The sequence below is a fragment of the Vanacampus margaritifer genome, chromosome 3 (assembly GCF_051991255.1).
Source record: "Vanacampus margaritifer isolate UIUO_Vmar chromosome 3, RoL_Vmar_1.0, whole genome shotgun sequence".
Taxonomy (NCBI): Eukaryota; Metazoa; Chordata; class Actinopteri; order Syngnathiformes; family Syngnathidae; genus Vanacampus; species Vanacampus margaritifer.
The window spans coordinates 958,053-984,126 of NC_135434.1; the positions used below are offsets into that span (position 1 = coordinate 958,053).

At 40.4% G+C, this 26,074-nt stretch overlaps 1 protein-coding gene across 2 annotated transcripts in view; it reads left to right on the plus strand.

Moving 5' to 3' along the window:
* The first annotated feature begins 1,900 nt into the window (after positions 1 to 1,900).
* Positions 1,901 to 26,074, plus strand: part of LOC144048811 (transmembrane protein 132B) — a 126,714-nt gene continuing 102,540 nt past the window's right edge. For both annotated transcript variants that reach the window (XM_077561191.1, XM_077561192.1), the window contains exon 1: positions 1,901 to 2,451. In XM_077561191.1, the coding sequence (XP_077417317.1) occupies positions 2,367 to 2,451 (85 nt within the window). In that variant the 5' untranslated portion in view covers positions 1,901 to 2,366. The remainder of the gene's footprint in view (positions 2,452 to 26,074) is intronic.

Here is a 26,074-nt window from a genome sequence, read left to right on the forward strand (position 1 = left end):
TACGATAACAAAGTCTTTCCAGAGAGTTTTTGAAAATTCTGCCTCTGAAACACGTTTCACTGATGAAATGTGGTTGACATGGCAATCGTGAGCAGACCCACAAAAAAGTTTCAATAAACCAAACTCACAGGAAGTCGGCCATTTTAGCCATTTGCAGGTGCCTTTTTTTTTTCCCATCCAGCCTCTGAGGCCATAAAGAAAAACATTTAAAAAATGTTTGCCCTCCTCCCACATGCTTACAACACTTTTAAACTCATTAAAGCACACCTTTCAAGTATTTTTCTGTCTTTATTCCTAAAAATGAAAAGGAGACTTGAAATGAAAACACTGGCAAGAAGAAGACACTCTTACTTAGATGGCCAGCCAACTGGACTCACTTGGCCACGCCCCTTAAAGGCACAAGTCAAACACGTGGATACTACAGTAGGCTGTTAACCCCCCCCCCCCCAAAAAAAAACAACAACACACAAAACAAATAAACACTTTCCTTCTGTGACTAATTAAACAAGACGAAGATTGCTTGCACACCCGATGGCCACCAGGGGGCGCGCTCGCTCCTCTCAAAAAGATTCCCCAGAGTCAACCCACATGCGTGCGCGCGTGCACACGCGAGTGCGAGTCAATTGAAAGTGGATGCGTTTTATTACAAAGTGGTTCTCCGGAGCGCGGCCACGTGGTGCGCGTGCGGCAGGGGAGTCTATCGATTACACGGAGAACAGGTGTCGCGCGTGTCAGTGGATGAATAATACACGGAGGGCACGCACGCCACTCGTGCACGCGCACGCATTCCTGAAGACTCGATTGTCTTATTGATCTTTAATGGACGCGTGACTGGGGACGTGTTTAGACTTTTCAAATTAATGATTTAAAGAGATCTTCCAAAAATATGACCACAAATTACATGTTATTGGTAAAATATAAAATTAGAAATGTAACACATAGCTTTGCTAAACATTTATTTATAATTAAAGAATGATAAAAAAATATATAACATTTATTTCTAATTAAAGAATGATTAAAAAAAAAAGAAAAAAAAAAAGAAAAACCTATAGGCCCTATACTACCAATAGAAAAAAGAATGTTAAAATAAAATAATAAAAAAATAAATTTAAAATAAAATTCCTGCATCTATGATAAAATTGTAATACATTTCAAGTGTCAATTAAAATACAAGTAAAATCAATTAAAACATAATAATAAAAAATACATAAATTAAAATCGTTTTTTAAAAGAATTTTAACTAAATAGTATTACAAAATGTTTTTTATTTTGAAATGAAATACCTAAATATAACATACATGTTAAAAACTACCAATCAAAATTATAAAAATAAAACCCATATATGTATATTCATAATAATATAGAGAACTATATAGGACCATTACATAAATATGAGTGCAATTAAGCATAATACAAAGATGACAGAGAATACAATAAAACGATGATGAAGATAATTGAATGTTAATTAAATATAATACAGAAGCCAAACGTTATACGTGTCGAACACAAAATACTGTACACGTATACTAATCACAATTCTTGAATATTAAACAATGAGCATGCTGCATATACTATTACTATGGAATGCGTATAAACAAATATATGAAATATTGCTGAGTAAGCAAGTAACCCCTTCGCCCCCCCTTCGCCCCCCCAGTCTTAAATGTCAGTCAAATTGCCAAATCCCGCCCCACTCATCACCACATGCACCCTCCTCTTCCTCCCCCTCTTCCTCCTCCTGCTTCCCTCGTCCGATCCACTCTCAACTTGATACCCCGACCCCCCCCCCCCCCCCCAACACACTCACGCACACACACTCACACGCACACTCACACACAGTCTCTCCCTCTTACACACGCGCACAGAGTTATAGTCAGAGCCCCGCGCTGGAGCAGCGCAGTGTCTGCTGGGTGGCGAGGAGGAGCGCATCATCTTCATCATCATCATCATCACCATCACCACCGAGAACCCCTTTGGATTTATTCAAATCACGTGACTCACTTTTTTTTGCGGGAGTTGAAGACTGGACTTGCTTTATTTATGTATTATTATTATTATTATTATTTGTCATCTAAACTTGCTCGCAGGTGTTGAAACTTGGGATCGTAAGAGCAAAGAATGAGCAATTGACGCGCCTTCCCTGTTCCACTTTCCCCGCCCCCCGATTTCGGATCCTAATCACTTGCACTTCGAGTCCGCCATGAGGTCGCTGACGTCGCCTTGCAGCTCGCCGTAGTCGCCGCTCGGGTCACGAGCCAGCGACGAGACGAGGCGAGGCGAGGCGAGGCGAGGCGCGTTTCCTTCCCTCACCCCGGAATCGGGCGCCCTCGCCGGGGGTGAATCGCGTGGCCTCGGCCCGAGGCAGGATGGAGGCTCCCCGGGCGACTGGAGCGGCAGCAGCCGGAGGACGCGCGCGCTTGTGGGGGACGCTGCTGCTCGTCCTGTGGGGAGGTACGAAAAGTTTTTCTTCTTCTTCTTTTGAAAAGAACAAAACGTCTTTATTGTTGTGCGTTTGAATGCTTAGCGAGTCGTTGCGTTGAAGTGAAGCCTCCATATGCAACACGTGCCACTTTGGGATGAATTTCACAAGTTTTGTCGAGTCATCTGTGGGCTTTTGCTGCCTTTTGAAAACGTTTCTGTGTAAAAATCAAGCAGAAAAAGCTTTTACTTCAGCTGTCACAGTCCCAAAAGTAAATGCGCAAATGCCGACATTGACTTTGACTCTGCTGTTTCTCAGGAACAACAATGAGGTTCCCGGGGGCTAAATGATAAAAACACATGGCAGATATTTCAAATGAATCTTGAAAAAATAAAATAAATAATCATGAAACGCTACTATTTATACTTCTTGCAATGTCCCATGAGTAGCTCGGGTTAAAGTTAAATGTTCCAAAAGCATTCCAATAAACAATAGTAACCATTTGTCATTGAAAATATGGCAAAAGTGAACCATTTTAATTGCTGAGAAGTTTCATAGCAAAAAAAACTACTCATCATTTGTATCTTTAAAATTTTAAATGGGTCAAATTGACCCACGCTCTGTAAAATTTTCTAAAAGTAGTACAATAAACATTTACCGTTTAATCGAAAATATGTCAAACATAAAACATTTTATTTGTCCACCAATGAGAGGTCTCATACTAATATTTATACTGTTTCACTCACCAAATGGGTCAATTTGACCCGGAATGTTTAATATTCCAAAACCAACCCCAATACATATTGTTAAGCATTTTCATTACACATAAATCAAATGTAACCGTCTCTTATTCTGTTGATCTGAGGTTTTATAGCAAAAACAATAAATAATGTTGGGTCAATTTGACCCGGTTTTTGCTCAACGTTTTGAAAGCATCTTAACTGCTTTCATTGCAAATGTGTCGAAATTCAGCGTTTTTTTTTTCCATTCTCTGTTGGTGCCAAGTTTGCTGGCTAAAAGCTAACATTTGATCTTTAACTTGAAAGTGGGTCATTTGGACCGAGCCACGACGTACCACAAGGCTTTTTATCACGTCAGTGATTGAAATGCACACAAAAGCACGATTACGGCAAATTGGTACGAGCTCAGGCCACTGACGTCGTTGTTGTCACGTGGTCCCATGTGACGTTTGTGTGTATTTGTGTGCGTTTGGCAGAGATTTTTGCATGTGCCGTTTGTGAGGTTCTTGTGCGTGGATTGTGGGAAGTAATCAAGTACATTTACTTTGTTATTGTACTTGCATACAATTTTTCAGGTGTCTTTCTCGTACTTGAATATTTATTTTTTACTTTTGCTCCCTGCATTTGAAAATATAAAAAATATGGAAATATATAATATATACTTTGTCCAGTGTTTTTTTTTTTATCTTGAAAATGGAGATTTTATACATTTGGGAGTAAAAACAAACCAAAAGACTTTAGTCCTTGGCAGCTGTGGACGTTTCTATTTATCATTCCAAGCGTCCACCAGCGAAGAACCCTCTGATGCTAAACGGCGTTTCCTGCTTGCAAATAGATGACAAGTTGGACATAAAAAGTCTTGTTTTTGTTCTTTCCTCGTTTGAGGTTTCCCAAAAGCAAAATGTTTGAATCAAAGTCGCTATTCTTTATTTTTTTGGTCCAAAACGAGTGTTTGCGGTGAAACTAACGAAACCACGTCGGACTGCTGATTACTAAACAACAAGAAAAAGCTCCAAGCAAATGTTTGTTTTCTGGTCTTTGTCTTTTTTGTATTTTTGATGCTCATTTTGTTCGATCTCGACTCGATATCCTGCGGGTGGCGAGAGATCAGCCAAATTGCTTTTTTTTTTTTCTTCCCTTTTTTTTTAATTTTATTTTTTTTACACAAGTACTGCATCTGCACTGCTACCTCGATACAAAGACTGCTTTTGCCACCCCTCATAACTGACAGTAAAAGTTCAGTTTTATTTTTGTACTTGTGTACATTTCAATTTTAAAAGCTTTTACTGAAGTCCAAAAAGTATGTTTTTATCGGTTTCCATTTTGCAGTTCCAAAGTTATTCACATTGCTGTTGACAACACTGGCAAAAAGAGCTTGTTTGGCCCTGGTTGATTTCTTATACTCTGCTGCCACCTGCTGGCCATTTAAAAAATAAATAATTACCATTGCTTGGCTGCAACAAAGCCTTCTGTGTGCTCTAGCATTAACAAACATATAAATACGCCCCCCCCCCCCAAAAAAAAAAAAGTTTTTCTTTTGTCCATTAATACATTTCTTTACTTTCACTTAAAGGTGCACGTCGCAATATTGAGGCAAATTGTTAAAATCACCCTATTTTGCACCCACACATGTTTTAAGAATTGTATAATGGACACGACTGCGGCTCAACGGCGGCTGCCCGCATTTTTCTGTACAGCGAAATAATGACGGGGTGTTCAGGAAGGAAACTTCTTCCGTCTCACTCTCGCTCCGCGGACGCGCTGGCAAAGCGGAAGTGTTCGGGGGGGGTGCGGACGAGACCGTGGAAGGACGTGTGTGTGCGCGCGACAGCGGATATAAAAGTGTGTCAAAATCATAATAAATCGACCGCTAACGTACGTCTCTGGCTTCCATTCTGCTTTTGGCCAGAGGGGGCGCAAATGTGCAGAAACTCGCTAATTTGCATTTGCTACCTTTTAAGCATAAGAGTTCAAATCAACGCAAATATTTTTACCCGATTGTTTTAGTCACAAATATTTGTACTTCAAACAAAGAGTAAGAAAGAGTACTTTTGTACTTTTCTGCTGTCCTTTTAGTACATTTCAAGGTCTGCACGTTTTACTTTTAATTCATTATTTACTCGCGTACTCGTACTTGAATGCAGAGCGCGAGCGTTTCCGCCACCTCTGTTGTGTGCGTGTGCGCACATGTGCAAGCGTGTTAATCAAACCCGGCTCACGGTCCGGTGAAGACTTAACGGGACGTGCTGATGTTCGCTGGCTCGAGACAGGAAAAGAGTGCAGCGATTACACGGGGGGAAGGGAGGGGGGGGGGGGTCTTTGGACACTGAGGTTTAGTCGGGGGGGGGGGGGGGGGGGCGCACTGAACAGCTGGGGCTGAGTTGGCACAAAAAAAATAAGTTGAGTCACCAAATATAAAATCAGGAACATCTGAGGTCCATTTTGGCTCGGCTGCTCGTTTGAATTGGCTAATTTGTCTTCGTCTAATTGACTCGAACCTGTTTGGATTTGCAGAATTGCTTTGCTTTGTAATCTTTACAGTTTTTACAGTTTCAAAAAAATCTTGGTGGATTCAAAATCAATTTCTGCCCAATCCTTATGAAGGGAAACTTCATTTGGTTTCCATCTACATTATTGTGCCTCGCTTGCAGTGTAAACATGACGTCAAGTTGAATCCAGTTTGGAAGCAGATTCGCTTTGTGCAGCAATGTAAACATGACAAGTAATTAGGATCAAATCAAGTTGAATTCAGTTTGTAACCAGATTCGCTTTTGACAGGCGTGTGAATGTGGCAACCAATTTCGCAGGTTTACACACTTCAATCCTCATTTGCATTTCATTGATTTCTAGTCTTTATGTAGCATCCTATTAGCCACAAGCTAATTCTGGTGTGGTAAAGGATTTCGCAGGTGACCAATCTGTACATTTTTGTGTGCTATAAGTGCGTGCAAAATTGAATTCGGTTCTGATCTGGATTCCGCATTTGGCAAGCAGCAATTTTACTTCTACTTCTTTCCCAGGTTGGGGTGTTTTTTTTTTTGAGGTGTTGTCACCTCCTGTTTTGTGTGTGTGTGCGCGTGCGTGCGTGTGCACGGTGCATCATTATCACGACAAGATGACTCAGATGGGACTCATAATGGATTAACATTGAATTTTAATCTGACATCATTTGTCAGCGTGTGCGAGTAATGACCACGCGCGCGCACGTATGCGCGCGCGCGTGTTTTAGTGATTTAAAAGCTACGTTGATGAAATGTTGCTGGCCGCACAATCTCTCAATTTTATTGCGTTTGTTTCAAGAACAACAACAACAACAACATCAACAACAACAAACAGCTGCACGACAGAATTTCAACGTGACATTTGGAATGACGTCCTGGTACGTTTTAATGTCGCCGTCGTGCATGGAACACAAACAGGGCAGCAACAACTTGCACGTCGAACCCTGCACGTGGCCATTTGCAGGTTGGCATATGTTTCCAAATCACTAAATGGCGCCTTGATTTCAGAGATGAGGAAGGAAAAAGGCAATTCCCAAACGATGTTCCTATTGGGGCGGGGGTGGGGGTGGGGGTGGGGGGGGTCCAGATACCCTGTCCGCAGCACACCTAAACTGTCAACAAAAGGGGCGGGGATAATAAGGTGTGTGCGATCATAGTGTGTATGCGTACGTCTGTGTCGTCTGGCACACCAAAAACGTTCTTCTTATTGCCACAAAAGACTTGTAGTGAATGTTGATCAGTGTTTTGTTTTTTAAACATTTTTTGAGGTTTCATTTTGTAATTGTTTTAAATTATGATTTTTTTTTTTTTTTTTTAAATATATATAAAGATTTTTTGGGGATTTATTTTATAGTTTGAAGAATTGAAAAAAAGGGATAAGTCATTTTTATTATAATTTTAAAGTGTTTTAAAAGATTGTTTCAGGGTTAATTTTATCGTTTTTAAAATCAGAATTTTAAATGATTTTTTAAAAAGATTTTTGGGGATTCATTTTATAATTTATTGATATTTATTTTTAAATGTTTAAAAGATTTTTGGGGGGCATGGCATATATATATATATATATATATATATATATATATATATATATATATATATATATAATTTTTTTTTAAATAAAAATTTTGGAAGTGCTTTCCCCTAAAAAAATTTTTTTTGGGGGGGGTTAAGTTATCATATAGGCTCCAGTGCCCCCCCGCAACCCTTGTGAGGACAAGCAGTTAAGAAAATGGATGGATGGATGGATATTATCATGTTAATTTTTTTCCCCACCCTATGAATTTCAATTGGCACAATTATTCACCGATTTTTTTTATTAGTGCCGTACTGATGTGCTGGAGAGGAGTTGATATGTTTTTTAGGATTCCCACGCTTTGCGATGTGATTGGAGCAGCCAATCATTTTGCAGCAGGCAGGAGATGTCGTGGGCCCCAAATTCAGCTCAGGAATGTCCACAACGTTGTGTTCCTCCAACCACGTGGCACATTGCCGTGCTGGCAATCTGCTTCTGTAGGGCGTCAATTCTTCATGGAGGTTTGTTTGCGGCGGTCCGACCCGGTCCCGAACACCCCCGTCGATCGCGGCACTTATTTCTATTTCCATTATCTGCTATGGGAAGAAATCAGAGCGCCTCAGATTGGACACTTGTTTACGATGACCGCAAAACGGCAGACTATTGATTTTTACACGCGCGTACGTGAACGCTCGCATAAAAGCGAGAAGCGCTTTCAGGGTTGCAAGGCCAGATGAAGGTTTTCAATTTGATTAGCGTCATCAAATGGAAACGCTGTTAACAGACGCAGGCGCTAATAGAAAATCATTTAGATCTCGCTCTCTCACACGAATGTTTTTTTTCTCCCGCGAGAGGGGGAGGACGGTGGCAGGCGGACGAATGTCTGCGAGAGGCGGACACAAAATGGATGAATGAGAAAAAGCGGGATGAAGGCTTTTTTTTTTTTCCCCATCTGATGAGAAAAACATGAAGATAAAAGACGAGATGGCAAAAAGCGCAAGATAAAGACGGATAACCTTTTCCTCCTCAACGTCAGCCACAAACGTTAACATGCAAGTATACAAAAGGTGCAACACAGATGTAGCGACCCCCCCCCCCCCCCAAAAAAAAACATGCATTTGAGACAAATTGAAAAAATTCCCAAAATAAATTCAATACAAAAATAATTGACAAAACTACTTAAATAATAAAATAAGACACAATGTTAGCCTGAAATACAAAATATATTGGCTTAAAAATGACAATAAAAGCAAAAATTGAAGTACAAAAATGTTGGAAAAATTAACATAATAAAAACAATTTAGACAAAAAAACGTTTCTGCAATATTATTCCATATTACACAAAAATAAAATTTACAACATAAATATTTTAAACACAAAATAAATAAAAAAAGTAAAACAAAACGACAAAAAATAATAAACACTGATGGAAAAGACACAAGCGTCCCTTAACAAGCAAGCCATTGTCCCCCCACCCTCCCGGAAGTCTCGTTTTCCTCCCCGGAAGTCACAAATGACGCTTCTGCCGTTGCCAAACGTGCGCTGGCTTCGTCCCCGGGTTCAGCACGTCCGCAAATGTGAAAAATGCGCAAGGGTGGCACAATCTAATCCCATTTGGGGAAGTGTCCACGCTGTGGTATGAATGTGTGTGTGATGTCATTCAGCTCCTTGTATTTAAGCGAAGGGGTTGGGGGGGCAGGGGGTGGGGGGGGGGGCTGTTGCCGGGGGACACGGGACAACACTCGACGGCATCCGCTACATTCCCACAGCGGCGAGGGAGGAGAAGAAGGAGAGTGTGCGGGGGCCATTAAAAGGCCAGACGAGGCCAACGAGAGCAAGAAGGAAAAAAATCGGGATGAAGCGAGATGATGTTGTGGTGTGAAATGAGAATTGGGGCGGCGGAGGAGACCAGTCAAAAAGAGAGAGAGAGAAAAAGAAAGAAGATTGAGGAGGAGGACCGAATGGGAAGCGAGGAGGATGCGTAAAAACAAAAGCAATGAGAGCAGCAGCCCGCAGGCCTCGTGTTTAAACACACGTCATCTCCGCCGTTTACACACGCTCGCCTTGCGGACAACGAGGCGCACGCGCACGCGCACGCGCACGCGCGCACGGTGGAGGAACGGGATGAAAGAAGACTTGAAATGAGCCACAAAGTCAGGAACGTTTCGGGATTGCTGCGATGCATTAGGTCAGCAACTTGCTCGGGAGAAACGCGCGCTTAGTTATGAATGACAGCGGTTGTCTTGCACAATAGAAATGACGACCTAACATTCCATCAAAAGCACCACCGTCACAATAGAAATGCATCACCAGCTATTAGTAACCACCATGCAGTTCAAAATCTGCGCTCCGTTATTGATAACAGCCACGTTGCACAATAGAAATGCATACCCAGGTATTAATGATAACCATCAACTTGCACAATAGAAATGATCTGTTAGGTAACAATACATGTACCTAGTTAGTCTCAATCAGCACTTTTCACAATAGAAATGCACCAGGTTAATAGCTTAACCACCATGCACAAAAGAAACGAGTGCCCAGCTGTTAATTATGGTCTTGCACAATAGAAATGCGACCCGCCTTTAGAAAATATTACACTGCTACTAACACTCACCACCTTGCACAAAGGAAATGATCTGTTAACTAACAATACCTACCACCCTGTACAATGCAAATTTGTAGTCAGTTATCAATAATTAGCATTATGCACAATAGAAATAAGTTCCCACTGCCCAGCTATTAACTCCCACCTTGCACAATAGAAATGCATACTCAGCTACTAATACCACCAATGATGTACAGAAGAAATGCATACAAAGTTACCAATGATAACCACCACTGTGCACAATAGAAATGCGTACCCACCTGTTAATAATCACCGTCTTGCACAATAGAAATGATTACACAGTTACTAAGACCCATCACCTTGCACAATAGAAAAGATCCATTTATTCATGATCATGCACAATAGAAATAAGTTATGAATAACTCCCACCTTGCACACTCAGCTACTAATGCCCCCAACGTTGCACAGTAGAAATGCATCCCTAGTTACTGATAACCATCACTGTACACAATAGAAATGACAATAAAACAAATAAATCTCCCACTTGCATAGCCACCGCCTTGCACAATAGAGGTTCTCATCCTGTTTCCATTAACGGCACTCTTGCCTAATAGAAATGCATAGCCATGTATTAGTAGTGACTGCCGTGCACAATAGAAATGTGCTTCGTTTTGATTACCGCCAATTTGTACAATCAAAATTCTGGCTGCGCACACCACATTTTACATGAGAAATTCCAACCCAGTTTTTACGAAGCTAACTTGCACAATTGAAATGATTTCCAATTCCTAAATGCTAATGGCTACCTTACACAGTGGAAATGCACAGCCAGTTCTGAAGGATATTGATGACTGTGCACAACAGAAATGCGTACCCACGGGCGGTTTTCCTTCCCGCCCGTCTTCCTGCGCTCGTTTGTCAAGGAAGCCAGAAAGTGATTAGCATCCCGCTAACCGTGCGCACGTCCTCCTTAACCAATTAATGAAGCCCGAGGGCACGCCGGCCGCGGCCTCCTAATTAGATGCGCAAATAGGGGAGCTCGTTATGCAAATAGGGGAGGGAGCTCGTTATGCAAAACGCTGGCGGCTTTACCTGAGACGGCGGCAAGTTGGAGCGCTTAGCGCGCCGGCTAAAAATAAACAAAGTGGACTTTGGCGGGTCGTCCAGAGGTTCGTTGTCAAGTGTGTGTTTGTGCTGTGTGTTTGTGTGTGTGTGTGTGTGTGTGCGCGTGCGCCCGTGTGCGTGTGGTCCTGGCAGCACCGGCTGAGTTTGATGGTTTTGACCTCGCCGCGGCAACTGATGGATCGCCGTGCGCTCTCCACCACGCACGCTAACACACACACACACACAAACACGCACGAGATATACTGCACGTGCCGTGTTGTACGGTGCGTTCCTGAAGTTGGCAAATTGTACACTTTTTTTAAATGAACAGAGGAGGAAGATGAACAAAGATGGTGCGAATGTAAGGAAGGAATCAAGGTTAGAATGAAAGGATGGAAAAAAGGGAGGAAGCAAAGAAGGAAGGAAGAAATGGATGCAAGGAAATGGAAAAAGGACGGCATAAAAGGGAGGGAGGAAGGAAGGAAGGGATCAAGGATGATCAAGGAAGGAGATGAGAAAAGAAGGGTGAAAGGATGAAATTGAAGGCAGAAGTGGCAAATCCAGGTCCGGAAAGTAAAAACCCTGCCGCACTTTGGCTTTAGCACCCGATGCTAACTAGCGCCCCAGCAGGTAAACGAGCACCGTGATAGCTAGCTAGGGAGTTAGCTAGCTAGGGAGTTAGCTAGCCAGCCAGCAAGTGAAAGTAAAAACCCTGCCGCAGTTTGGTTTTAGCCCCCGATGCTAACTAGCGCCCCAGCAGGTAAACGAGCACCGTGATAGCTAGCTAGGGAGTTAGCTAGCCAGCCAGCAAGTGAAAGTAAAAACCCTGCCGCAGTTTGGTTTTAGCCCCCGATGCTAGCTAGCACCCTAGCAGCTAAACGAGAACCATGGGAGCTAGCTCCCTAGCTAGCACCTGGAGCTAAAGCCAAACTGTGGCCAGGTTTTTACTTTCTGGACTCGCCGCCTGATTGAAGGAATGAAAGGAAGGAAACAAGGATGTATGGAAGGAAGGAAGAGGAAGGAATAAAAGAAGAAATATAATGTTAACGGAAGCAGAAAAGAGCTGTGTGAAGGAAGGAAGGAAGGAAGGACACAAGGACGTACGGAAAGAGTGAAGGGAGGGAGGGAGGGCAGCGGTAGGGAGGAGAGATAGATGGAAGGAAGGAGGGAAGGAATGTGGAAGATAAAATTGTATAAGGTAAGACGGTACCTAGTTTTGCACACGCGCGTTTTCATTGTCAAGTTAAAGAAAGAACGAATGTGTTGAAAATGTCCACGTTTTCCTTAAAGAAGTTACATTTGTTCCGCATGTCAAAAAGTCTTTAGTTGCCAGTCGTGAAAAAAGAAAAGGTAAGCAGAAGAAAGCAAGAAAGTGTTGTTAAAAAGGCGTTTTGTGTCATGGCTGCCATTTTGACGAACAGCTGACCTTTGCCTCTTCCCTCCATCAGATGCATTACTAACCTCTGACATTTTCACACGTGTGTGTGCGTGCGTGAGTGTGTGTGTGTGCGCGTTTGGGCAGTGGTCCTCCTCCCAGCTGACATTTTGTTGGCTGCAAATGCTTTTTCAAATGCCTCAAAATGGCACCTGTTGCTCACCTGTGTGTGTGCGTGTGCGTGTGCGTGTGTGTGAGTGAGTGAGTGCATTTGTTTTGCTATTTGTTGACGACACGGGTGGGCGGAGCGGGGACTGGTATTTTTGGTCTACAAAAAGAATATTTCACAGTTTGTTTGTTTTTTAATCTGCATTTCCCCAAAATTTGACATGATTTGACCAATTGAATTTGATTGTTCTGCATTTATAAGAATGATTAAACAAAAAAAAAGACAACTTTTCTTTGATTTGGTTTATTTATGTTTTACAAGAAATTACACAAGAACATTCATGTTTTGTTTTTTTAACTCACAAAATGGTAATTTAATTATACTGTACTTGGATTTTTTTTTTTTTGCAAACGAATATTTTTTTCTCATAAGCTTAAATTTGAAAATATTTTTGTTTACAAAAATAGGAAATTTGACCATTTTCTTTTCTTGTACAAACAATTAAATTCAACAGATTTTTTTTTTTTGGGGTGGGGGGGCAGACATGCTAACAGAAATGTGTTTAAATCGTAAACTTAAACCTTCAAACAACTGCTACTTTACACACACATGGAACAGCAACACACACAAACAGCATGAATGGAAAAAGACATAAAAAATTATATTTATAAACACATTTTTGTTAATGAAAGTCTGCTAGCTTAATGCTAAAAATGTGCCATAGACAGGCTAAAGGAAATGATTTTCGATGTTACTTTTCACTTGGAGCATCGACACATACAAACGCTGCAGGCTTCTTCTACGTGTGTGCTCAGTGCTGCCCCACATATTGTGGCACATAGCAGTACTGCGCTGATGGCTTGTACATGTCCCAATACTTTTGTCTTGGGTTTAGTGACGTTTGTTATGTTATTATGTAGCTAATGGCTAACGCTCAATAGCGTCATGCTGATGAATTTGTGTGTGTGTGTGTGTGTGTGTGCGTGTGCGTGTGTGTGTACGCGCGCGCGTCTGCGTGCACGTGTGACTGGAGGGCAGGCAGATAAAGGTGTCTGCTTTTTTCCGATAAGGACTCCCACCTCCACCTCTTCATCACGTCGGTGTTCTTCCCTCCTTCGTCTTCCTCGTCTTCACCCGCCGCCATTTGCTTTTCAAGCTTCACCTTCACTTTTTCCTTTTTTAATTACATGATGTAGTATTTTAATTGATTTTATTTATTTTTATTAGTATGAGTTCACGTTCAATATCAAAGATTTTTTTAAATTGTATTTAAATACTTACAAAAATTAAATAGTTGCTTATTAATTTTTTAAAATCAAACTTTTGGGGGTTTAAATTCTATTATTATTATTATTAATTTTATTATCATTATTTTGTTCACACAAACAACACAATACACATGAAATAAAATATTATTGAAAAAAACATTCAAATACGAAAAATATAAATAATGAATGAAAGTTAAATTAATTTATATTAGAAAATTTTTACCATGTCAGACAAATTTTTATTCTGTAATTTCATTTTATGTTCTTGATAAAAAAAATATGCAAAAATTTATTTTTAGCATAAAACTAAAACATTTTTTTTAAATTGATGTAGTTAGTAGTTTTATTTTATTTCAATATAAATACAGTACTTTTTTTTCAAATACACATACTAATATTTATTTATTTATTTGTTTGTTTGTTTACATATTTATTCATCACTACTAATTGCTGAGCTCAGGGATTACTGCTCTACTCAACTGCAGAGGGTATAAGAAGTCCACACTATCTTCTATCCTACTTTTCTTTCCATTTTTAAGGTTTCTCTCTGTTCGTTCCTTCCTTCCTTCCTTCCTTCCTTCCCGCATCCTTCCTCATCCTCCTCTTCCTCCCAGCTGGCTGTTTAAGAGCGCTTTGTCATCTGATGTTCTTGGGAGAGGCAATTCAAGCCTGACTCACGCACACGTGTGTTCTTCTAGTTTCCCTTTTTTTTTTTTTTGCGTGCGGTGAGGTTAACGACTTTGTTGCGTCGCCGTTCTCCAAGACGCTCAAAGAGGTCTTGATCACATGGCACAATTGCTTCTTGTCTTGTCCGCCTGCCGCCACGCTTGTTGTTGTCATTAGTCGTGTTCCAGCCACGCAGACGCTCGTCCATCACAGGCGCGTGCGTGCGTGCGATTGTCTTTTCATCTGTTCTCCTGCTGCTGCTACGGTTTGTTGTGCCGAGATGAGAAAGCAAAAAAAAAAAAAAGAACCCAAAAAGAGACAATTTCTTATGCTAGCATTAGCAACTCTGTTGGGTAATGTCACTTTGCAATGCTTTCCTTTCCAGACAAAGATCAAAATACAGTTAGAAAGCAGGCCGGCACGCAAAAAGTGAAGATTTGAATTCTTGTATTCGCAGGAAGATGCTACCAATAAGTGTTTTCCACAAAAAAATGGGGGTTGACTCACAAATTCCAAAAAACAATGAAAAAAATCTGTGAAAATGTAAATCTGTGAATGCCAAACAGCGACGATGCTCTCCACTCTCTGTTCATCTGAGATTAGAAACTGGCTCTGATTTATTAAGAAAAACTAAAATGTTTACCAAAAAAAACCCTAATAAATTTTTGACACAAAAGTTCATTATTTATCTCTCTAAATTCAATATAATTATTAAATACTATAAACTCAGAAATTTGTGTTTTCAATGCAAGTGCGAAATCAGTTGTGTTAATGTCAGTTGACAGCAGAGGGCGATATTTCCCAAAACGGCTGCCTCCTCAAATATATGAAATTGTTGAATTAATATGTTTAATTCTTGTTCCACGAACGCAATATTCATCAAAATACAGTTTTATCTGGCACATAGTGTGTATTTTTACCCCCCAAAATCAAGTCTTTTCTTCTCCATCGCTAGATTTAGTTGTATTATTAGTAATTTGGGTTCTTTTTGGGAAACGATGCATTCAAGATGAGTGCAGCAGCCTGCAAAAAAACACAATTTAGCAGCAAAATTCTTCTTAAAAATGCCCAAAACCTCGAAACAAACAACATGGCGTCTGTAGACCATGTGACACAAACTTAATTTATGCGCAGCAGTGGGCTCAATACAGAGTATCCAGAATGACCTGCGTTACCTTCTTGCCTACCTACCTATATAAGCTTGCTACCTACCTAGTTATCCACCTAGCTAGTTAGCTAGCTAGAAAGCTATCTACTGACATATCTATATACCCAGTTGCCTCGTAGCTAACTACTTTGCTATCTGAATGCCTCTATAGCCATCTTCATCTTCTTCCTAGCTAACTAGCTAGAAAGCTGTCTACTGATTTAACCAGTTAGCATCCCACCTAGCTACCTCGCTTGCTATCTAGCGACCTCTCTAGCCATCTTCTTAGCGACTAACCTACTTACAGTACATCCTACGCTTAGTCTTAGTCTTTCATAGTGTTGTATACAAAACCACACCAATCGAGACCAAGACATTATCGGGACTGGAGTGTTCGTTCTTCCTTTGTGACGATGACGATAAATAAATATTCGGAGCAATTCTGAGGGTATCGAGACTGAGACGAGACCCAAATTGTGTATATCAAAGAACACAAAGACGACTATCTTTTTTTCCTTATTACATTTGCAAAAAAACAAAAAAAACAAAACCAAAAATTCTGGTATGTTGTTTTTAAAAAAGGGCAATAAAACAAACTTGAAATCAGCACTCCAGGCGATGACAGGAAGGCAGCAAAGCGTCGGCATTCTGCGTTTCTCACTGATCACAGTATTACTGGCTGGGTCTCGACCGGACTTGACCCCAAAAATCCACCCTGTCCGAGAGCCAGTAAAAATGCCTTTGATTCGGAGAAACGGCGACCTTTAAAAAGCGGTACCATCTCGACTCCCAGAACTCTTGACGTTACCTTGGTCTTGCCGAGTTCTGGTCTCAGTCGAGTCTTGGTCCGAGATAGCCTTGTAGTAGTGGAGAGTTTCAGCATGTCTGGCTGAAGACGGCGCTGTGCAGCGGATGCTACGAATTGTAAACGGTTGATTGCAATGTTGCCCTCCGTCTTTGCTCACGTGAACCCGGCGGAGCCTCCGGCAGAACCTCCGGCAGAGCCGCGCTGCTACAGTAGAGTGCCGAGTTCACTTCCCCCACCAAGACCAGATGAGCCGCGAGGTGCCAGTGGTTGTCACCGTGCAGATTGGAGAAATGAAACGGCTAACAAGAAGAATGGCGCCAGCGATATTAGCCGGGGTGAGCGCGGGGACGAGCGCTTCTTCATTTCTTTTCTTCTTTTTTTTTCTATCCGCGCTTCTGTTGCCGCCTTGGCAGGCTGCGTCGCCGCTCGTCTTTTTTATTTTGTCTTCCTCTTCATTGCTTGTGTTAGCGTTAGCCTTCAAAAGCACCTGCGCTAGCTAATCCTCCCGCATGATGACATCTGTTGATTAGCATTCCGAGTGTGTAAGACAAAGTGGCAGCTTAACCCGCTTGAAAGGTTCATCGCGTAATGCTGGTGTAACGCGAGCCACAAAAAAAGAAAATGGACTCTTGGATTCACGCGACTGGATTGGACTCATTTGTCAACAACAAAAGTTATTGCGTCTTTCTGCCAAGAGCTCAGTTGAAGTTTCAAAGTAGAGGAAGCAGTTTGTTTTCGACATTTTTTGATTCAAATACAAGATAATCTGATTTGGTGACTTTTGGCCAACTTGGATCTCAGTTCAAGTCACTACTGATTCGCGCTTTATTTGGTACGACGGTCACCGATTTGTTTCTAATGAATAAAAAAGGGAATCAAATGTATTCTATAATTTGAAATGTTTGGCTAATTTTATATAATCAGGCAGTGCTTTTAATTAATTAATTTTTTTACATTGATTATTAATTTAAAGTTAAATGAAATACAATAATAAAATAAAATTCATTGAAAATTTTTTTGGGCTTAAATAATAACAAACATTTTAAATCACCAAATGATAAAATTGTATATTAAATATAAATATGACAAATTAATTGAAAAAAAAATACTGAATACAACAATATGATCAAATAACAAACTGAAGGAAATTAAATTATTTAAAGAATCCTATTCAAATCAAATTTCTTCTAGTTAGAAAAGTGATGACTTTATTTAAAAGTTTACATTAAAAATGAACAAAATGTATATTAAAACAATGCACATGAAAAATTATGAAAAACATTTTTAAAAATTCAGTGGCATGTAACAATATTTTGTAGATCATTGTTCAAATAAAAATAGCATTAAAACAAAATACAAAAAGCGAAAATTAGAAAAAATATAACAAAGTGTAAATAAAAATTCTGTACTGTATATTTTCTTTTTTTTAAATGATTCATTTTAGACAGAATGAGATGTAATAATATCTCATAAAAGCAAAATAAAATGTAAATAAAACAAAAATATTTTGTGGGGATTGAATTAAAATAAAAGATCAAATTCTAGTTTCAATTAAAATACATTTTCCTTGGCAATTTCAGCGATATCAAATATAAAATTCTTGTTGAGCTGGAAAAAAAAAGCTCTCATGGCGCGTGAGTAGAAGAAAAAAGTCAATTTGCTGAAACGGTCGTCCTCGCCGCCGAATCAACATCAAGGCACGTTGTCGCCACGAGTGCGCGCCTGCCTGCGTGCGTGCGTGTGTTTGGACAGGAAACATCTGGCGCGGGTCGTCGCTGGCGGGCCCGACGACCCGTTTATGACGCGTCATGAATTCTTCATGTGCCCAAATTTCAAGAGGACCGTCGGCGGCTTTTTGCGGCCGCCGTAATCCTTTTAGCAACTGTCAGACCGCTAATGCGGCGTGGCGCTTTTGCAAAGTGCTCCTTGAAATGATTTCTACAACCTTCACACACACACGCACACACACGCACACACACACACACACACACACACACACACACGCACACACACACACACACACACACACACACACACACACACACACACACGCGTTAGCTAGAAAAAAAGATGGAGACGCTACACTGGTTTTGATTACAATCGTCAAAGTGTGGCACGACATCAGCGTCAGGACATCTGTTGACAGTCGCAACTGGTAGAAAGATGAGCAACTTTTAGAGAGCAAAAAAAAGTTCATACTAATAAAAATTGCGTAGCTGATTGCACACTGACTCGTGGACCATTCGCGTCAAATAAATACACACACAATCAAATTCAATCCAAACTGTCCTACCTTTTTGCTAGCAAATGACAAGCACATGGCAGCTAGCATGACAAGCTAAGTGCGCTAACAGATGAACTCAAATTGCAGCGTAGCCGTCATAGCCCTTTGTTTACAAAAAGTGGCTAACATGACATCATCTACAACGCGGACAAAAGTATTTGGACACCTGCAAGTGGTTTCCGCTCGGCGAGCGTGTCACTACTTTTACCTTTTGTAGCACGTTTGACGGCCATTTTTCTGCGCATTCAGCAGCTGCCAGGCTGAATTGTTCTGCCTGCTGTCAGACGCTGACACTTTACTAGGAACATGTCGAGATACGCTCTCTGTGTGTGTGTGCGTGCGCGCGCGCGTGTTTTGTGTGTAAGTCCGAGCGAGAGAGAAAGTAAATCTGTCTTCCCGCTTCTGCCGACAGCCCGGGGAGAGGATGAAATAGATTTAATACCTCTGCCAAGGTGATGCCCTACAGTGCTGCCTGTCTCTCACATGCTCGCGCACGCACACGCACGCACGCGCACGCACGCACGCACGCACGCACAGTTCCTCCTCCTGTGGCAAAGTACAACACAGTCCACTAGCAGACATTCCGAACTGTCAAGCAAAGTACACACGCACGCACACACTCGTTTGACAGTATGAATCTGTGTGTCAAAGACATCCAGTCAGATAATTGGGATAGCCAAATTACATTGAATCATTTTTTTTCCAAATAAAACTGACCACCTTCAAACATTTTGCTAGGGTTGTTTGATACAACTTTTTTTTTTTGTTCAGACCGATACCAGTACGAGAACTCAACTCTTGATACCAAGTACTGATACCACTCATACTTTTGCTACATGAATTTCCCCCCAAAAAGCAATGATAGAAAATTTGAAGGAGAGACTCTTTTATCCCTTAAAATTGCATGAAATTAATGGCATTTTTTTTTTTTTTTTGCTCTAATTTCTAGTTCCTGATTGTAAAACGACCACAAGGAGGCGCTAGTCCTGATACCTTGAAATATAAGACCAGTTATAGGCCAAATACGATTACCTGGTATCATATTCGCTCATCAATACCTAAAAAAAAAATAAAATAAAAATTTGTTACGAACTTCTGCTAAATGACAACAAAATGTTTTTGTTTTTTTGTTTTTCAAAAAAAAGTGACATTTGAAAATTGTCTTTTCTGTTAACATGTTATAATATTGTGCTGTACAAAAACAACATTTCTTTCATTATCACATTTTAAATTTTTTTTATTATTAAAGCAAAAAATTGATCTTTGACCCCAATTTAATTTTTTTACTAACTCAAAATCGAAATTTGACCTTTTTTTGTGAGTCGGAGCTTCTTTTTTAGCATTTAAAATAAATAAAAATAATAATATATGTATGTTTGTATGTATATTTTTTTTTTTTGGGGGGGGGGGAGGGGGGTCAAAAGGTGACATTTGAAAATTATTTGTGCGAATATAATTTTGAAGTTTTTTAAGATTTTTTACAAAAGATAACATTACGCTGCATAAAAAAAAAAATTGAGAAAATGTCTTCAACAAGTTTACAGTATACCCGATTATGGCGTGTGTGTGTGTGCGTGCGCGCGTGCATGTTTGTATACACTTTCAGGCACTTTGAAAGAGGAGTTTGAGTGTGTGGGTGTGTTTTGGTGTGCATTTTTTTCAGTGATGAGCCAACTGTGCGCTGCCATCTTTTATCCACAATTAGGAAACTTCTCTGACAGACTGGATGTTCGCACGCACGCACACAATGATACATTGGCATCATTACTCGCCATCCCCTCCCTCGACAGCTGTGCAACACGCGTGTATGCACGCACACACCGGCGCGCACACTCCCTGACACCCTGCTGAGCGTGCAGACGCAACACGTTCGAGGTGAAAGTCACGAGAAGAAAAAGAAAAAGTGAGCAGGTGGCGAGGCGCCTTGGAGGCCATCTTGCTTCCCTGTGACCTCTGTGTGACCTTCCTGTGAAACCGACTCAATTCAGTTCATTTAAACACCAAAATGTTGCACCAAATGTTTTTTTTTTTTTTTCCAACGGATGCCTGCTAGCTCGACGGGAACGCATATTGCGAAATGCCAGAAATGAGCATCGATGCTTCGGTAATTCCAAACCTTCAAACAACTGCGAGTTTCATTCGTGCAGTTGCAGCAACACGTACAAACGACACCATATAGTGCTCGTAACTCCAATATTTGCCCACAAAAAAACCATAAAAGTGGCCAAATGACTGCTGGAAAAAGTTGTTGGAGCGCTCCCAAGTCGTACAAGTACGTAAAACCAAAAACTCTATATGTATATATGCATATATAAACAACTTGTTTCACCAAATAAGCTACCACTAGCTTAATGCTAACACATATTGCAAAATGCCATAGACGAGCGAACAGAAATTAGCACCTATGTTTTATTAAAAAATAAATAAATTTGTCACATCTTTTTGTGGTTGGGGGGGTCTTTTTTTTCCAGCTAAGTAATTTGTATTTTTTTCTAGTTAGCATGCGGGTTAGCATTATGTTGATTAAAAAAATAAATAAAAATCCTGTCAATTAAAAAAAATAATAATTTGATTTGTCAAATTTATGTATATATATATAAATATATATATATATATATATATATATATATATATATATATATATAATTGTGCCTGATATGTTTTATTTGAGATTAATTAAATATGGTCATGTCAATTAAAAAAAAAATCTGACATCTAATACAATGTCAACTTTGTAAGCAACATTTGGCTCAACATTAGCCACCCTCGTCTCACAAAATTCTCTTAGCTTAATGCTAACATAGAAAGCAAAACACGATAGACGTGCTAATGGAAATGAGCATCGATACTAATTGACATTTTTTTTCCTCTTTGCCATTTAAAAAAAAATCGCCATCAATTGTGACGTTTTCGTGAGCTCGTTGTCGAAGTCTAAATGCGGCATAACAGCCACAAGACGTTGCGTACTGCATTCCGTGCGTCTCATGGCAATGTCGCCGCTTTCTTGCAAGCGCAATGTCACCTCTTGCTGTTTTCCGGCGTTTATTGCAGCGCCGTGGAACAAATTGCGGGTCGATTGCGACGTTTGGCGTTTTTTGCAGCTAGTGGGCGAGGAAGACGAGGAGGAAGATGAAAGGAAAGCGTCTTCCACCTGCTGGGCTCCGTCGTCCCTTATCAAAGCTCCTGGCTTTCTTCATTTCTTCCTCATTTCCTCTGGTGGCCGGCTGGCCGCCTCTCCTTCATTGACTCTCATTTCCTCGCGTTATTGTGGCGGCGGGCTCGGCTTTTTTGGCTCCCTCGCGCTTTCCCCTCCCCGAGCGGCAAAAGGGAACAAAGAAGGTGGAGGATGTTCGTGAAAAACAGCATCTGACGCCGCGTCTGCTCCGTCACTTAGCCAAATGCTAGCTTGTTAGCCGACGCCGCGTGCGCCTGCTAGCCTGGCCAAACGGCAATTTGCCTGTCGTGTCAGCTGAGATAGATATATATTTAAAAAACACGCTTCGAGTTTGTGCAGAAAAATTTCAGAATTGTCATCATATTTGATGCATTGTTACATATCTATTTTTTTATGTTACTGATTTGTCACTGCTATCAAAATGTCAAAAAGATGAACAAATTGAACATCAAGTTGAGTGAACTTTTTTTTTTTTAAGACAATTAAAGAAATGTAGTAGAATGCTATTTCATTTACTAAAAGATGTTCTCAAAAACAAAATGATAAAAACAAAGTTGTTGCCAAATTAAACTAAAACATTGTCAAATGTTTGGCAAAAAAAAGTCATATTTTTAAAAAAAATTTGATTATTTTTTTCTTAACTCTTTGACTGCCAGACGTTTTCAGAAACGGGAAGTCGCCACTGCCAGCCGATTTAAGCATTTTGAGTGATCTTTCAAGGTCCACAGAAAATGTTGTGTTTGGACTATGGAAACACACATACTACCAAATGAAAGATTGGACTCTCATCTTTCATCAGAAAAAAAAGCTTGTTTCTACCTTATTCCGTTCTTCAGTAATCAACAATAGAAAATGGTTAGTTTCACCAAAATGCTCTGTTTTGAAACAAAAAGCGGAGAAAAAGAGCTTTTTGTGAAACGATGTTATTTCATGCACTCTAGTGCATTTAGGTGTTTGTGATGCCACAAACACCAAAATAGTGCTTTACTTCTGTAAAACGCTTTCACCAACAATGAAAAAGTGTTTTTGGATTGCAAAATACGTTTATTTCCATTCAACAGTGTAACAATTTGACAAAACAATTTCGCAAACTATTTACAAATGTGTGCAACTGTGGTACTACTTACAATTATGTGGATGTTTCAAATACAGTTTTTCTTTTTGTAACACTGCCCTGCGTGCAAGGAGACGCAGCAGGATTTGCACAACAGATACGTTTCACTTCGATTGTCCGTTTCGCGTGCAGACGTTACACTTTCTTGACGGCCTTTTTTTCCGGGGAATAAAAAGCAAGTAGCAGACTGTACACACTTCCTCCGATGAATATGCATTGGACTCGGGGCACTCTTCGTCGTCCGATCGAACGTCCGCCTGTGCAGAAGTGCTCGGTTGTGCTCCGCGTTTTCCGGTGTTAGCATCGCTAGCCCGTGAACCTTTATGACGTCGTCATAGCCGCCGCGTCAGCGCTTCCAACTTCGGCGTCAACCTCGGAGTCACCGTCATCATCATCGATGATGATCATCGTCGTCATCAATGTGCTCTTTAGCATTGGTCGATGCTTTTCGTCTTGTTGCTCGAGCGTGAGCTGCTTGCAACCGGTCGCCATGTTCTCTTCCCTTCCCCAGCCATTGTCCCCTCTAGCGCCGCCTCACGTCTTCTACTGACGCCTACCCAATCTTGTCAAAAGAGAGTCATTGCTGCCATCTAGGGGCCAAAAATAGTCATTAGGCTAACTAGATCTGCTTGAAACTTTCACCACAGCTGGCCAAGGCTTTCCTCCACCCGTTTCCAAAAAAATAAAAATAAAAATTAGATGACGTCTTTTAATGTCATTGGCGGCCCTCCGTAGGTTTTTACTTGACGTCTTTTAACGTCCATGGCAGTGAAAAAGTTCAACACAAACTTTGTCAAATCATTTTCCCTATAAAATGACATATTTTTGGTGAAAACAAAACTTCTTAAGAAAGAAAATAAAATTATTATTGTTAATTATTTTAAAAATGGTGTTAAGATTTGTTAAAGAGACTGTAGACTTTAGTGCCATCTAGTGGAGAACTAATAATTCATTCGTTTTGATAACCCACCATTAATTTCAAGAAATTAATAATAAATGTAAAAAAAGTGTTATCACATGAATGTACATTTCCTTGATGTAATCGTAGGTCTAGTAATCGCTAATTGTATAATTGTATAATTGTACAATTGTACAATTGTACAATTTTAGTGAACGTAATAATTGACAAGTGTGGTCTCTCTGAAGCGCATGCTTCCCATGTAGGTCACTGCATTCTGTTAGTTCACCACTAGATGGCCTTAAATTATTCACACTGTAGCTTTAAATGTCCCTTTCCCTAAAATTGAAAGTACTTTTTTTTGTACGCAAGTCAGAGGTCCGTTTTCCTTTAATAAAATAAACGTTCTATTTTTGTTCAAGTCAAATATCTACTTGTGAAATAATCCATTTTGTGCAAGTGGTGTGTTGTAAATGCGAGGTCGCCACCGGTGAGGCGTGTTCTTAGCATGTCTCGCGATTAGGCCACGCGTGTGCACGGATATTTTTAGCTGTGGCGACCAAGCCCGGCGCATCTGGTACCCCTGGCCCGAGGGAGGCCACGCGCACGCACACCCTGGGCCGAGCGCACTCCAAACGCGTCCAACAATAAAACGTCAAAGCGTCTCGTCATTTCACTCGATTGGCATTTTTTGTGTGCTTGTTGTTCATTTGGATGTCTTCTCGCCGCCGCCGCCGCCGCGTCAACTCGGGCTGAACTTTCCCGCCAGAAAGTGTCGGCAAAAGTTGTCAGCGTCGGATGTGATAAAAATAAGACGAGGAGTAGTTCACAGGAAGTGGTTTTGAAAGCACACGCCGCCGACTCCTCCTTGTTAGCGCAGAAGAAGCAGCTGTCGATTTTTTTTTTTTTGAAACCATAACAAGAAATTTGTCGCGTCTTCTCCTCCCTGTTCTATTTTTCCGGATTTTGTTGCTGTGATTGACAGCAGAGAAAACTTTGTGTTGATGCTGATTGGATTTTTGTAACCTGATTTCCATCACACAAGCTTTAGAGGCTGTTTGCATTTTAACAAAACAGGAAGTGAAGTTGTCTCCTCAACTGAAAAAGGAGTTCTCAATTATTTTTCGTTACCCCTCCCAGAAGAAGAAAATATTTTGCTGTTTGCTATTAGCCGATCACAATGGGTACTCCCGCAAGCCTCTGGCTAAAAGTTTTCAGACTGGATTGTCTTGCGTTGTGCATGTGTGTGTGCAGTTTCATTTTTCAGCCACAGGTGGCAGTAGCAATTCGAAGTTCAATGTTCTGCATTCAGCAGCTTTAAATGTTCAGTAAAAAAAATGTCAACTGAAAGAAGAAATTAAAGCACTTAACTTTTGGATCATTTTCTTTTTGCCGTACATTTAGCTCAATGTATTTAATAATTTATGTTTTTGTGATAAAAAAAATCCAACTTTTAGTCATCAAATGTACCCAACCTCCCCCCCAACCCAATTATTTAAAGGTGCATTGTGCCATTTAAAAAAAGACATCATGCATGCTCCACCAATGCCAGATGAGTACGAAGAGCCCTGACTGTTTTACTCTGACTGCATCTATCAGCTGAAATCTTTATAGTAGAGTGCGCAGACCCTCAACACTCCACAGTTTCTTTGGGGAGGGAAGGGGCGGAGTTTTTCTTACCTCATTTGAAGTCATCTTTTCGTTTGTCATCTGTGGCTGTCGCTTTAAGAAGGCGCACGTACTCGCACGCGCGCCACGAACGAGCCTGACACGGATGCTGCAGTTACGCTTTGGGCCAGAGGGGGCAGTCGTGAGTCCAAAAAAAAAAAAGTCACAAACTGCGCAAAGATCCTTTAAATCTTTTAATGAGAATTTTTACAAAATTAAAGTGTATATATATATATATATATATAAATAAAATTATTGTAGAACAAAGTCAAATTCACAAGCTTCGTAGTCAAATGTCACTTTTCTTTCTCAGGATAAAACTTATTTAATTGTGTTTTAAGTTTGATTTTGCATTTTGTAAAATGGTTGACATTTTGAATTTGAAAAAAAAAAAAACACCAACAGCACAACTTTGGAAAAAGTCCTTTAGATTTACATTTGCTCAAATGTAATGTTATTTTCAGAGAAAAAAAAGGACAAGTTCTTATTTCGGATCAAATTATAAAAAAAAAAATAAAAAAAAATCCACGTCGTCAATGGCCACGCTAAATATAGCACAGTTAGCATGACCAGCTAACAGTCACCAAACAGGAAGTGACAAGGAGAGATTGACTTCCTTCCTCGGCAGCCATGTTGAAATGCGTGGCTGTCAATCA